At 47.4% G+C, this 15757-nt stretch overlaps 1 protein-coding gene across 1 annotated transcript in view; it reads right to left on the bottom strand.

The window, feature by feature from the left end:
• The window catches only part of LOC309360980 (vomeronasal type-2 receptor 26-like), a 45010-nt gene that overhangs the window by 19896 nt on the left and 9357 nt on the right, over positions 1 to 15757 (bottom strand). Inside the window, exon 2 of the mRNA XM_081895993.1 lies at positions 1576 to 2480. Within this exon, the coding sequence (XP_081752119.1) occupies positions 1576 to 2159 (584 nt within the window). The 5' untranslated portion in view covers positions 2160 to 2480. The remainder of the gene's footprint in view (positions 1 to 1575; positions 2481 to 15757) is intronic.

The raw sequence follows: 15757 nt of genomic DNA, 5'->3' as shown, positions 1-15757 counted from the left end.
AAGCGCTGCTTTTGCTGCAGTGGTCTTTGTCTTCTTCCAAGGGGCTAGACTATAGGTAGATAAGAGACCATTTTATTGACGGAAGAGAAGCACCAAACACCTCAGTCCCCTTTTAGTTACAATTGAGGCCTGGTGGCTTTCAGGTTTGAGTATGTGGTAAAATCTATAATTTTGCCCATGTTTGGATCAGTGACTCCACTAATGAGGACACAGCCTGGTCTGTATTATTTTATATAATCATTTTATTTGAAGCATATCATTCCACCCATAAAAATCCACCCATTTTCAAGAGTTTCTTAAAATGCTTCTAATTATTTTTAAAAAGACAGTGACAGAAAGGCAAAAGTGCTGGGATTGGAGGAGGAAACCTTTAATGTAGCCCATGGTGGGCTGTAGGTCTCCTGTGGTATTGTGTCAAGAGAACTGTGCTAAGGTTGTTCACCAATGATCCAAATAGAATAAACATAAAATAATTTTAGCAGCTTGGAAATTGCTTGAGTGTAATGGTTCTAGGGGTTGCTCGTGCGTAAACCGGCGCCACACCTGGCTGGGTTGCCTGAGTGAACCTTTTCTTCTGGACCGCCTCTCACCCGTGGCTGTCTCAATCGCTGGCAGAATCTGTCAGTGGGCGTTTCTTGAACTTCTTCCAGCAAAGAAGCTCTTTGACACCTAGTCTCCGCCTACTCTCCCTGCGCGGAAGCCTTCTGCGCAAGGAGGGTGTGGGCAGCGGAGGATCCGTGCTCTCCCCGCAGGTCTCTGGCGAGGAGTCATGGAGCCACCTCGCCGATTCCCCCATCTGCCCCCCTTCTCCACTGGTGCTAGGCTGATTTCCTTCCCCAGAAGATGGGCTGCTTCTCCCCATCCCGGGACGCTCTCCGGAATCCCTCTGGAGCCCCCTCTCTCCCTCTGGCTCCGATGGCAGTTCCCTGACATTGAGTTTCATGCCTCCCTCTGGGATAGGAAACAGGTACCTATGGATTCCAAGTGAAGCAACATCAAACATCTCACTACTTAGAAATGAGGCCAGTTGTGTATGTGAAAAAAGGGATAATTCCTTTTCACATTTTAGAGACCTGACTCCACGAAAAAGAAAGTCTCCTGATTCATATTATTTTATTCATCATTTCACTTAAAGCACATCTTTTCTGCTCTTCAGCCACCAAACGTCACCCAGAGAATCTTAAATTCCATTTGAAAAACTGTAGCATTCCCTAACAACAGTTTCTGAATTGTCCAAATGGAATAATATTGAATAAAACCCTTGAGCCTTGGAAATTGCCTGAGTTTCATGGAGGTGGGAAAATTCATTGCCTCCTTTTGACTCCTGACCAGATTGATTGGCATCCTTGCATTCTACTAAAAGCAACGCAGAATCAAAGGCAGGAGAGTGTTTCACTAAGGAAGACCCAGGGAACATTGAAATAGGAGAGGTTTGTGTGGAAACTTTTACTGGACTCCCCAGCTCCCGTCTGCCCCAGCCAGCAAGACCAATGGTCAGGGCATGGTAGACCTGCAACACGAGGACAGCCTTGGCTCCCCAGCCCTGAGAGGACCATGAAACTGTGAAGTACATACCCTTCAGTGCTGGCGAAGGGTGTCTGAGAAAAGTTGTATGGAGTTTCTGTATGAAAGCGTTTTGGAGATATGATCCCACTGATGAGAAAGTATCCAGGCCGGTAGTAATTGCGAGCTTCCATTTCATCCCTGACCAGATTCAAGGGGCATTTCGCCTTCTGGTTCCCGCAGACTCCAAAGGGCATCATGAGCAGCAGAAGCAGCAACAGAAGCAGCAGGGATCTCATTCTGGCTCTGCCTCCTCCTCCTCCTCTTACCTGCCAAGGAGGCGAAGCAGAAGAACCCAAAGACTCTTGCAAGATCAGACTGGGTAGGCTTTGCCAGTCTGGGTGGTTTTCAACTCTACCTTCGGAGCTCGGAAGCACAAGGCAGGCACACCCCTCTTTCGCCAGCTCTGCATCTTGACTCAGTCTGTCCCCAACATAGGAAATATCATCTGTTCTAACTTTTTCTTTCCCAGACACAGCGCAATTAATATTGCCATGTTGCTTTCCAAGGCTCATGCAATCTCTCGAAATATCTCCTGAGCTTTCAGAAGATGAGATGACTATAATTTTGATTATTCCAAGTGGAATAAGGTACATCACAAAAACTTTCTGGAGTCCTGAATGGCTCAAGCGGCAGGTGCAGAGCTGGAGAAAAACATGCTTGATTCTAGCCGATCCCTTCTGATGAAACTGGTGTAATATGATGAGATGTCTAAACTCAGAGGTCAAAATGATGGATTGTTTTTTTACGATCTTTATCTACTCATTAAGAAATACACAAATCAAACATATTGTTCTGTAATGAAATAAACACTTTACACAAAAAGAACATAGAAAATAGAAAAGAAAGGGGGGAAAGAAGAGAAAGAATATCGAGAAATAGAAAAAATAGAAAGAAAGTTAAATGAAGAATCTTATCTTTTTTTAAAGATATTTATTAAAGTTTTACAAAAAAGCACATAAATACATGCAACAAAGAAAAAGAAAACAGACATACAAAAGAATACACAAAAGAAAAAGTACATAAAAAAGACAATAAAAACATAAAAAAGAGAAAATCTGATTTTTGACTTCATACTTGTTTAACCCTCTTTCTTGACTTCCTCACACCTCCCTTTTTTGTGTTCCCCTTTACCCAATCAAGTTCAGGAAATCCTTACCCTCTTTCAAATCTCATTTATAACTATATAGTTCAACCTATTATGTCTCCGATCTTTCTTCTCTTTTTAAATCGATTCTTACCTATTCCTTATAACTTAATCCCTTGTGCCATATTATTTAAATTTGACATAATATTTCTCTAGTCTTTCGCCCCTTTTCTTTTTAGTCATTTTTGCATACTCTTTTTAACTTTGTCACTAATGCCATATTATTTTTATATCCAATATCATTTTAACATTCAAAAATTTTGCAATGTTTCTGCAGGTAGTCTTTGAACTTCTTCCAATCCTCTTCCACTGACTCTTCTCCCAGGTCTCGGATTCTGCCGGTCATTTCTGCCATCTCCATATAGTCTATCACTTGCATCTGCCATTCTTCCAGGGTGGGCAAATCTTGTGTCTTCCAATACTTTGCGATGAGTATTCTTGCTGCTGCTGTTGTTGCGTACATAAAAAATGTTCTGTCTTTCTTTGGCACCAATTGGCCGACCATGCCCAGGAGAAAGGCCTCTGGTTTCTTCAGGAAGGTATATTTGAATACCTTTTTCAGTTCATTATAGATCTGTAAGGGAATTGGGGTTGCCTGTGCGTAATTAGCCACTGCTCCAGACTACGTTCTCTGGCTAAACCTTTCCCTAGCTGGACAGCCCGTTCTCCATGACTGTCTTAATCACTGCTAGAATCCGTCAGTGGGTGTTTCCTGAACTTCTTCCAACATAAAAACTCCTTGACACCAAGTCTCCGCCTAGCTTCTCTGCGCGGAAGCTTTCTGCGCAGAGTGGGCGTGCCTAGAGGAGGTCCTGCGCCCTCCCCACTGGTCTCGGTGGAAGAGTCTCTGAGCCCTCCCTCCGAATGAATGTTCGTTTATTCGGCTTCACGCCCATCATAAGCCACAACACAACAAAACAAATCAAATAAAACAGCGGACTCGTACAAACCACAAATAATATAACACAGTTCACAACTCATAAGGACAGATATTAGCCATTCATAAGAAAAGTTTAAAATTAGGATTAAGATTAGGATTAAAAATTTTAGGCACTACACTAAAATCGATATCTGTTGTGATTATAGAAAATTCTTAAAGCTATCAATAATCAGCTAACATTCCATTCCGTCTCTTGTACGAGAGGACGGCTGTTAGGAATTTAGCAACCTGTAGGGTAAAATAAGGATCTACACCTTGAAGAACCCAGGCAAGCTGTAGGTCTACTGGTTTGTCAGCCGTAGGCTGGATTATGGGGTTTAGTATACTAGCACGGGCTGAACTGTACAAAGGGCAGATAAACATAACATGATGTAGAGGTTCTGATGTTTTCATTTCACAAGCACACATTGAAGGGACTTGGCCCTTAGTGAATCTATGTCTCAGCACGTTTGTTGGAAAGACATTGAACCTAGCTCTAATGAAGGCATATCGGTGAGACGCGGCCATAAGCAATGTTAAGTAGGACGGAGCGCGGTAGATAGGGGTTATGCCGAAATTTAACGGCGAGCAGGCTCCACCACCAGCTACGAAATTTTGGAAGAGCTCCGCATCATCCAGCCTTTGATTTAGACACCTTTTTGCCACAGTTAGATCCAGTTTGAGCAATTCTGTGGGCGAGATCTCATAAGACAGCAATATGGCATGGATTTTCCCTGACCACAAATTTGTGAAGTCATCTCGCCACATGCATTGAATGAGATAGTGGTTCGGGACGAATAGCCGCATTACTTACGCATGTCGGTAATTTTAGAAGTCGGCGTAAGAATTGGCTTTGAAGTGTCTCTAAAGGTGAGAGATTTGCAAAGGCAGCTCATAAAGGTGCGGCATAGGCCATTGTGGCCATCACTTTAATGCTATACACTTTCAAGGCCGCAGGGATGAATAAGGCCCCCTCAGAGTAGAAGAAACGGAGGACGGAGTGTGATAGGGCTTTTGTCTTGTTTTGAAGATATTCAACGTGCGCTTTCCACCCTAAATTATGTTGAAAATAAATTCCTAAATGTTTAAATTTATGTACTGGTTCGATTTTCGTGCCCTCCACTTTCCATGGATAAAGTTTTCGACTCCTTGAAAATATCAGTACTTTGGACTTGGTGTGGTTGATAGACAGATGATTAGAGTGGCAATATGTCGCAAAAATCTTTAGTGCCCTCCTTAAACCCACTCTGGAGTAAGAGAGTAGTACCGCATCATCTGCATAGAGAAGTAAAGGACAACGGTAATCTGCTATACGGGGGTGTGGATAAATTTTTGTGAAACAGCTAATGGGTTCCTCATATCACTGATAAATAAGTTAAAAAGAAGAGGCGCTAAAATACAACCCTGGCGTACTCCCTTATTTACTGGCACTGGGTTAGTCAGGCCCTCCCTCCGAAACCCTCTCAGACTCTCCTCTCTTTCTGGAGTCACGCTGATCTCCTTCCCCAGAGGAGATGCTCTCTCTCCCCCCCCCTTGCTGGTTCCTTCTCCAGCGTCACTGGGGAGCCTTACCTCCACTCTAGGCTCCGATGGCAGTTCCCTGACAAGATCATTTCCCAGAAAGCCTTAATCTTTGGGCACGTCCACCAAAGGTGGAAGAATGTACCCTCAGTTTCTTTACATTTCCAACATTTATTATCAGGCAAATGATAAATTTTTGCAAGCTTGACTGGGGTCATGTACCACCTGTAAATCATTTTCATAATATTCTCTCTTAGGGCATTACATGCCGTAAATTTCATACCGGTGGTCCACAACTTTTCCCAGTCAGCAAACATAATGTTATGACCAATGTCTTGCGCCCACTTAATCATAGCTGATTTAACCGTTTCATCCTGTGTATTCCATTTTAACAGCAAGTTATACATTCTTGATAGTATCTTAGTTTTAGGTTCTAACAGTTCTGTTTCCAATTTTGATTTTTCCACCTGGAAGCCCATTTTTTTGTCCAAATTATAGGCCTCTCTAATTTGATGATAATGCAACCAATCTCACACTTTGTCTTTTAGTTTCTCAAAACTCTGCAATTTCAATGTATCTCCTTCTTGTTTTAATATCTCCCAATATTACGGCCATTTGGCCTCCATATTGAGTCTTTTCAAAGCCTTTGCTTCCATAGGTGACAACCACCTTGGGGTTTTGTTTTCCAATAGATCTTTGTATCTTGTCCAGACATTAAACAATGCTTTCCTGACAATATGGTTTTTAAATGCTTTATGTGCTTTAACCTTGTCGTACCACAAATATGCATGCCACCCAAAAACGTTGTTAAAACCTTCTAAATCCAAAATGTCAGTGTTCTCAAGAAGCAGCCAGTCTTTCAACCAGCAGAATGCTGCTGATTCATAGTAAAGTTTAATGTCTGGCAGGGCAAACCCACCTCTTTCCTTTGCATCAGTTAGTATTTTAAATTTTATCCTGGGCTTTTTGCCCTGCCAGACAAATCTAGAAATATCTCTCTGCCACTTCTTGAAACAGTCCATCTTGTCCACAATCTGCAAAGTTTGAAACAAAAATAACATTTTTGGCAATACATTCATCTTTATAGCTGCAATTTGACCCAACAAGGAAAGCTTCAATTTTGACCAAATTTCTAAATCTTTTTTAACTTCTAACCAACATTTCTCATAATTATCTTTAAATAAATTCAATTTTTTTTTGCTGTCATATTAATCCCCAGGTATTTCACTTTCTTAACCACAGTCAAACCTGTCTCATTCTGAAACCTTTCTTTTTCCATTGGTGTTAAATTTTTCTCTAAAACCTTAGTTTTTGACTTGTTCAGCTTAAATCCTGCCACATGACCAAATTCTTGAATCAGTTCTAATACCCTTTTCGTACTAGATTCTGGCTCCTGTAACGTCAAAACCAGGTCATCTGCAAAAGCTTTCTAAATGAAGAATCTTATCAAAGACACAGTTTTTTAAGAAATACAAACCATCAGCGACATTACTATAAACATATATTTCCATCAAGAAGTCCTTTTATCTCCACCTTATCAATTTCTCCTCGCTACTCTTACTTTTCTTATTTATGTCTAATCTCTGGTTCTATTCCCTGATTTGTTAATGACTTCCTTCTACCTCTATAAGGTTCCTAATTCCTCATTTCTGAAAATTTCTGTGTCTGTTCTTATTCTACAAAAGACCATTCTCTTAACTCTGTGGAATTTAGTCTGTGCTCAACCAAGAGTAATCATGGGAAACATATTTCATCATGTAATTTTTAAAAACATCTAATTCTTTTTTTATTTTATTTCCCGAATGATTTCTTATTGATTCTGTTAGTTTAACTAATTCCAGATATTCTCATAGCTTTAAATGCCATTCTTGTTTTGTCTGTGTCAGGGAACTGACATCGGAGTCAGAGGTGGAGGCAAGGTTCCAGAGCGATGCTGGAGAGGGGGCAAGCAGGGAAAGAGGGAGCTCATCGGCTGGGGAAGGAAATCAGCGCAACACCAGTAGAGAAGGGGGGCAGATGGGGAATTCGGAGAGGGGTCTCCAAGACTCTTCACCCGAAATTAGTGGGGAGAGCACGGGCACTCCTCTGCCCACTCCCTCCCTGCGCAGAAGACTTCCGCGCAGGGAGAGTAGGAGGAGACTTGGCGTCAAACAACTTCTTTGCTGGAAGAGGTTCAAAAAATGCCCACTGAGCGACTGAACAGCCACGGAGTGAAGGGCTGTCAGCCAGGACACGTTTAACTAGGCAACCTCGCCCGTAGTGGCAGTAACTTACGCACGAGCAACCCCTTATAACCATTACAGCAATCCGTCAGTCCCTGAAGTTGCTTGTGCACAGCGACAGGCAGGCAGCACCATGAGTCAAACTGGAGGAGCAGGCGCCGTGGAGCAAGCAGCTGGAGTGCAAGATCTGGTGGAGAGGAACCGAGATTTGGAACAGCATGTGGCTCTACTGACGGCGAGGCTGGACGAAAGGCAGGGTCAGGATGCACATGTCAGACCCACCCCCGTTGCAAGGAAGGTGCCAGGACTGGTACACAAGTTTGGGGGGAAGCCCCAGGACTATAACGTGTTCCGCACGGAAATAGAGTACGCTTTGGAACTGCAGCATGCTGACTTTGCTGATGACGGGGAAAGGGTGGCCAATATTGTCGGGCACTTACAGGATGGGGCCCGAGAATGGATCAGGTCCCTAATGGCGACGCAGAATGCTGCCTTGAAGGAGCTTAGGAAATTCTATCAGGAAATGGAAGCAATGTATTCCAGTCAAGTGGAGCAAAGTGTGACTAGACGGGATTTGATGGGGTGCAAGCAAGGAAGTCTATCAGTTAGAGCAGTGTTTCCCAAACGGTGTTCCGCGGCACACTAGTGTGCCGCCGGACGTTGCCTAGTGTGCCGTGGGAGGGAGGCGGGCGAGTCGGGCTAATCCTCCGACGAGCTCCACCTCCAGACCCATTGCTCAAATCCTTTAACCCAGGAGGGCGGGGAGGGGGGGGAGAAAGAGAAAAAAGAAAGGGTGGGAAAAAAGAAGGGGAAGAGAAAATATTTTTTTAAAAAAAGGAAAGAGAGGGAAAAAAGCGAGGGATGGAGGAAGGGGAATAAACAGAAGGGGAGGACAATGAAGAGGGGCGGGGCTTGGCAGGCAGCAGATAACTGGGGAGGGGGGCGCGGCTGGCGGCGGCTCAAGGCAGGAAGGGAGGAGCTGCCTCGCGGAGAGTCTTGGGCTGCAGAGATTTCCCGTTCAGGAGCGCGGGAGGCCACGCCGTGGATGGGAATCTCCTCCTCCTCCTCCAGGAGAGAGGGTGGTCCGCCCCACCGAGTCGGGCGTGCTCAAGCGTCGGAGCCTATAGTTAGAGCTCAGCTCCTTTTCTTGCCTTCCCCCCCCCCACGGAGCACATTTTCCTCGCCCCCCCAACCCCCGCATGTAGAATAGAAGCCCTCCAGCCTCCACGGTGCACAAACTCTCCCCTCTGCAACGAAGCGCTTTGTTGCATATCTTTGGTGAGGTTTTTAGGCAGTCTTGGTGCACCTTAAATCAGCGCTAATTGCGCCTGGACGCAGTATTTACTTCCGAGTAGGCCCCCTCCCCCCCCGTAGCACCTGACGTTGCTATTCGTATCATCAGGTTTGTTCGTTGATAATTTAATTGTTTTAAAAGCATCATGCTAAAGAGCTCTCTCCCACCCCCAGACCCTTGGGCAAAACAGAAACACACACATACACAAACACAGAGATTGAGCCCTGCAGGTTTTATGAAATGAATGGATTCTGAATGCCTGTTTCAGTGGCTTGTCCGCCTTAGGCTGCTGGGCCAGACACCTGTTACACGGTGCAGTCCGTAAGCTGTGAGCGCTGCTACCTGCCGCCGAGACCACGTAACGACAGTCTTGAAAGACCTACATTGGCTCCCAGTACCTTTCCGAGCACAATTCAAAGTGTTGGTGCTGACCTTTAAAGCCCTAAGCGGTTTCGGTCCAGTATACCTGAAGTAGCGTCTCCGTCACCATCGTTCAGCCCAGACACTGAGATCCAGTGCCAAGGGCCTTCTGGCAATTCCCTCACTGTGAAAAGTGAGGTTACAGGGAACCAGGCAGAGGGCCTTCTCAGTAGTGGCGCCCGCCCTGTGGAATGCCCTCCCATCAGACATCAAAGAGATAACCATTACCTTCTATGCTGTTACTATTTTTTTATTTTTTTTTACATAAGTAAAAATGACCTTTCCCCATCTGGCATGGTGGTGTGCCTCGAGATTTTTTTCATGAAACAAGTGTGCCTTTGCCCAAAAAAGGTTGGGAAACACTGAGTTAGAGACAACTGGTCGCGTTTTGCGATGTTGATACACCGGCTGGGGTGGGATCTAGGCTCTGAACCCATTCAAATGCTGTTTGAGGAGGGGTTGTCCCCAGCCACGAAGGACGAGCTTTCCCGCGCGCCCCCCCCCCGCAATCGATGGATGAGCTGACCAAGACTGTGCTTGCGATTGGAGTAAGACAGGAAGCGCGGGCTCTGGAAAAGTGGGAGGGGAGAGCAGAATGTTGCCATGACTACCGCATTCCTGAAATGCCAAGGCAGCCTTCCCAGCCGGTTGAGCCAATGGAAATTGATGGGGGGCGCGTCCGTGCGCGAGGTTTCAAACCTCAGTGGAAATCGCAAGAAGGAGGGAAAGGATTGGAAAACCACAAAGAAGTGTTTCCTCTGCCAACGGCCAGGACATTTTGCCAGGGTCTGCCCACAAAGAAAGGCCTGGCAAGGGATGGTGGGAGCTGCTGGTTGTGAGGAGGAGGGGGGAAAGGGGCAGGCGCAGGGAAACGCCAACGCTTGGCTGCCACTCAGCGGGCACAGCAGCCAGGCCAGCAACCAATAGAAGTGCCCCAGCCAGACCCCCCCCAAAGCAGCTATAGCCATAGAAGTGGTGCTAGAACTCCCAAACGGGCACCCCGTCAAGGTGAAGGGGCTGCTGGATTCAGGCAGCTCGTGCAATTTCTTCAGCAAGGACTTCACTCTAGAGCACCAACTCCACCTACTGCCCCTGGATTTCCCCCTGCAAGTGACAGCCATAGATGGCAGGGAACTTCTGGGAGGAGAGGTGACGCATCAGACCCCACCAATGAGAATGAGGGTTTCCAGGCACACGGAGACCATTGCCTTTCACGTGGCCACACTGGCAGGACCCCCAATAATATTAGGGATGAGCTGGCTGGCACTACATGATCCAGTAGTGGCATGGCATCAGCGGACGGTCACCTTTGGGTCAGCTCACTGTTTTAGAACACTGTCTAGGAGGGGAAACCCCAAGGATGACGGTGGCCAGGGTGGCAGGGATGGCGGTGGAGCCAAAAGGGGAGGTGCCACCACAATATGCTGACCTGCAGGAGGTCTTCAGTGAGAAGGAGGCGGATAGGCTACCACCCCATAGGCTCTTTGACTGCCAAATCAACTTACTCCCAGGGGCTCAGCTGCCGGTGGGTAAGCTGTATGCCATGTCGGACCGGGAGATGCAGGAGTTGCGGGAATTTATTGACAAGAACCTGAAAAGAGGTTTCATAAGAGAATCAAAGGCGGTGGGGGGCAGTCCAGTGTTCTTTGTGGACAAAAAGGACTCTAATCAGCCCAGATTAGTCGTAGATTTCAGGGCCTTGAACCTTGTATCAGAACCCGTGACCTTCCCAATGTCCAGGATTGATGACATTTTAACACGGGTGAGGCAGGGGAAAATCTTTACCAAACTGGACCTCAGAGGAGCGTACAACTTGATTAGGATGAGGGAGGGGGACGAATGGAAAACCATCATGTTCACCCACCTGGGGGCCTTTGAGTACCTAGTTATGCCATTTGGATTACAGTCAGGCTCCGCCTGTTTTCAAGCTTTCATGCACCATGTGTTGGTGTCTCTGCTGTACAAGAACTGCGTAGCCTTTTTAGACGATGTCTTAATCTATTCGGACAATGAGAAGCAGCATGTCAAAGACGTCAGGGAAGTGCTAAAGAGACTACAGAAGCACCAGTTGTGGGTCAAGCTGGAGAAATGCCAATTTCACACCAGAGAAGTCAAATTTCTGGGGTACAAGTTGTCGGACAAGGGCCTAGCTATGGACCCCAGCAAGGTGCAGGCAGTGCTGGAATGGAAGACCCTCAAGACCCGGAAGGATGTGCAGAGGTTCCTAGGGTTCAGCAACTTCTACCGGAAATTTATCAAGAACTTTGCCCACTTGACTGCACCCACCACGGACTGTCTCAGTAGCAAAAAGAAGTTTGTCTGGATGGAAAGTGCCCAACAATCCTTCGAAAGAGTGAAGAAGGCGTTCGCTTCGGAGGAGCAAGTCCTGCACATGGACCTGCAGAAGCCAATGAGGCTGGAGACCGACGCGTCAGACAGGGCCATTGGAGGGTTGTTGTTGCAGCGGGGGGGGGAGCAGACCTGGAGGCCGTGCGCCTTTTTCTCGAGGAAGCTGAGCAAGTCGGAGCAAAACTACACGGTGTATGATCGCGAACTGCTTGCAATTTATGCAGCATTTCGGCAATGGAGACATCTGCTAATAGGGGCCCAGCACAAGATCCAGGTGTGCACGGATCACAAGAACTTGGAATACTGGAGGACTGCTCGAGTACTTAACCAGAGACAGATTCGATGGGCACAGGAGTTCTCCAAGTTCTTCTTCGAGAAAAACGTAAGAGCAGATGCACTATCCTGGAAGCCAGAGTACACGGAAGGAGAGGGACCGCCGGAAGTCAGACACGTATTCCCAGAGAACAGATGGGTGGGGGGGGAGTGTTGGTTGGGAAACACGAACTGGCCGAGCGGACTCGCAATGACGAATTTGCTCAAACAAAAATCAGGGAACTCCGGGAAGGGAGGGAAAATCAGAGAGGTTTTGAAGAAAAGGAAGGACTACTGTATTACAAGGGGGCAATGTACGTACCGGGGGAGACCTTGAGGGGAAGGGTGCTCAAACAGCTTCACAACAACCCAACAGCGGGGCACTTTGGTCAACACAAGACCATGTTGCTTGTCACCAGGCAATTCTGGTGGCCAAAGGTAAGGGAAGATGTACGAGAGTATGTACGGGGGTGCGACTGCTGCCAAAGGGCAAACGGGGAGAGAGCTGCCCCAGCAGGGTTGCTGGAACCCTTACCCACACCGGGAAGACCGGTGGTATCCATAGATTTTATGAAAGATCTGCCGAAGTCCAGAGGGAAGACGGCAGTCATGGTAGTAGTAGATCTGCTGACCAAAATGTGCCATTTCATGGCTTGCTCGCATGCAGTAACGGCAGAGGAAACAGCCAGGTTGTTTGTTGATCACATCTTCAGGCTGCACGGGGCTCCCTTGAGGGTCATCTCAGATCGCGGGAAACAATTTACTTCACGGTTCTGGAGGAAGCTCATGAGCTTGCTGCAAGTGGAGGTGGGGTTCTCGACGGCGAGACACCCGGAAACTAACGGGCAAGCAGAGAGAGCGAACAGTATTTTACAGCAATACCTACGCTGCTACGTCAGCGAGAGACAGAACGATTGGGTAGAGAAACTAGCGCTGGCTGAATTTGCGTACAATAACGCTGAACATGTGTCCACGGGAATGAGCCCGTTCATGGCCAATTATGGGTGTCACCCCAGGGCCATCCCTGGGAGGGGGGAGGAAGCATGGAGTGTGCCTGCGACAGAGCAGTTTGTAGAAGAAATGGAAGCTTTGCACCAGCAACTCAAAATGAACCTGGAGCGGGCCAAAAAGGTTTACAAAAGGAAGGCGGACAAGCACCAAAGAGAGGGGGAGGCGATACGGGTGGGAGACCAAGTGTGGTTGTCTACCCAAGGGTTTCAAGCTCAAGTGTGGTTGTCTACCCAAGGCATTCAAGCTCAAGTTGCCTAACAGTATGAAGATACACCCAGTGTTCCACAGGTCCTTACTCTCCCCTTACCGAGAGGGTCGGGAATTTCCGGGGCGGGAGGGAGGAGTCACCACCCACCCACAGGTAGAGGAAAGGGAACATCGCAACCAAGCCACAGAAATACTCAATTCAAGGTGGCGGGGCCGCCAGGTGGAGTACTTGGTGGCTTGGGAGGGAGAACCCAGGTCAGAAAACACTTGGGTCCCCGCTGAGTCGATCAACGACGACTATCTGGTGGGAGAATTCCACAGCCTGTTCCTGCGCAAACCGAAACCACTAGCGCGATTCTGGGAGGAAGAATTTGGAACCACAGACGACGAAGAGAACTTTTTAGGTTTCCCTGCCTCCAAAGGGGAGGGAGGGGAGGTGTCAGAAGAAGAGGAATCAGATTGGGAGGCCCGCCCCGCGGGAAGAGATCGGAGTGGGTGGGAATCGGATCTTGAATCCTCAGAGGATGGCGATAGCTCCTTCAGGGGATTCCCCACATCGCCGGCCGAGGAAAGACACAGGGTTGGATCAGAAGGTCGGGCCGGGGGTGGAGGGGGTCCTGGAGGGGAGGTGGATGTCAGGGAACTGCCATCGGAGCCAAAGGTGGAGGCAAGGCTCCAGAGCGATGCCGGAGAGGGTCCCAGCAGGAAGAAAGGCAGCTCATCTGCGGGGGAAGGAAATCAGCGTAACACCAGAGGGGAGAGGGAGGAAGCAGAGGGAAGGCTCCAGGACTCTTCACAGGAGACTAGTGAGGAGGGCACGAGCACTCCTCTGCCCACACCATCCCTGCGCAGAAAACTTCCGCGCAGGGAGAGTAGGAGGAGACTGGGCGTAAAAGAACTTTTGTGTTGGAAGAAGTTTAAGAAACGCCCACTGACCGATATTGCGAGCGACTGAACAGCCACGCAGTGAAGGGCTGTCAGCCAAGGCAAGGTTAACCAGGCAATCTAGCCAGCAGTGACGGCAACTTACGCACAAGCAACCCCTTGTAACCATTACAGGCACGTATGGACATCAGGAACATGGAATATTTTAAGAATCATATGTCCCCTTAATATCTGGTTGTCAGGTGCTCCTTTGTGTTCAGATCAGACCTCAGCACAATAATGTAGCACTTTGGAAGGAAGATGCAGCCCAGAAGCCCAGCAGTGGAGGCCAACATAGAGAAGATCTGCACGGCCACCATGTACTTGCCCTTGGTGCTCAGGTAGGTGGGCACAAAAGACACCCAAACACTGCAGTAGACCAGCATGCTGAAGGTGACCAGCTTGGCTTCGTTGAAGGAGCCAGGCAGCTTCCTGGCTAGGAAAGCCAGCGTGAAGCAGGTGGCAGCCAAGAAGCCCAGGTAGCCGAGGGCAACGTAAAACATGGCCACAGACCCTTCATTGCATTGCAGGATGATCTCTTGCACCTGGGAGCGCATGTCGGGCTCTGGGAATGGGGGAGAAGAGCCCAGCCAGATGGTGCAGATGAGAACTTGCCCCCCAGAACAGGAGATGACAATGGAGTTGGCCAGACTCTTGCCCAGGCATCTCCTCAGCCTGTTCCCAGGCTTTGTGGCCAGGAAGGCCAGCACCACCGTGATGGTCTTTGCGAAAAGAGAAGAAACAGCAACTGAGAAGATGATGCTGAAGGCCGTTTGTCGGAGAAAGCAGGTCTCTTTCCTTGGGCGCCCAATGAAGAGGAAGGAGGCTTTCCCTTTCCTTCTTATCTATGTAGTCCATTTGGTTAAAGATTCTATTCAGAATTCTTAAATTCTCAGTCTGGCTCGGAAATAGATAGTGTCTTTTCTAAGGACCTCTGGGCTCTATGCTTTCTGTGAGCATCCCAAATTTGCCTCCTATCTCAGTTGCTGTGGAAAGAAGGAGTGGCCGTTGCAGCTGTTATTGGACGGTCAAGACATCATTGGTCAACCTGATATAGTCATTTTGCAGCAGTTGTTCAAGGAAAGCTGGCATCTTCTAGCCTCCCCTCTCTGTGATTCCCCCTACCAGAAGTGGCTTAGTCATGCTGGCCACATGACCTGCGGACAAACGCTGGCTCCCTCGGCCAATAAAGCGAGTTGAGCGCCGCAACCCCAGAGTCACCCACGACTGGACTTAACTATTAGGAGTCCCTTTACCTTTAACTGAAGGAAAGTACCACCTTAGAAAGGAACCAAACTATAAAGCTGAAACCTGTGAAAATGAATTGAAGTAGCGTATTATTATTGAAGTAACCTAAGTTTCTCCACTTGTATTGAACTACCTTGTTTTAAAATAAATCTTTATTGTTATTTCAAAAACATCTGCTTGAGACTCCAGCTCACTGGTTATCCCCCACACCCAGGTCCCCTACAGAATACTCTGGGATAGTTAGCATTGGTTTTAAGGGTGGTTGAGTGAGGTGGGGGCAATATATGTAAGAAAGAGCAGGCACTTCGGCGCGAGCGGTAACTGAGGCGCCAAGCCCGTTGCACCAGGCTAGCATTCTAGCAGTTTTATTATTCTTTATCAATTTATTTATTAATATTTACTTCTTTCTTACTTACTCATTTCATCTCTTGCATAAAATCCACGTACCACAGGGTTAGGCCAATAACTACCAAAGCGCTTTATGTAACAATCATAAAAAGTTTACACACTTACTTCAGAACATACAAAAAGTTAAAATAATAAAACAGACTCAAATTACCTCAACTTCCTAAGAATCTGTGTGGATCCTTAACGAAAATATATATTTTTATAACAATAAA

The sequence above is a fragment of the Podarcis melisellensis genome, assembly GCF_964234715.1.
Source record: "Podarcis melisellensis genome assembly, chromosome: 18".
Classification (NCBI taxonomy): Eukaryota; Metazoa; Chordata; class Lepidosauria; order Squamata; family Lacertidae; genus Podarcis; species Podarcis melisellensis.
This window is presented reverse-complemented; position numbering and strand designations above follow the sequence as displayed.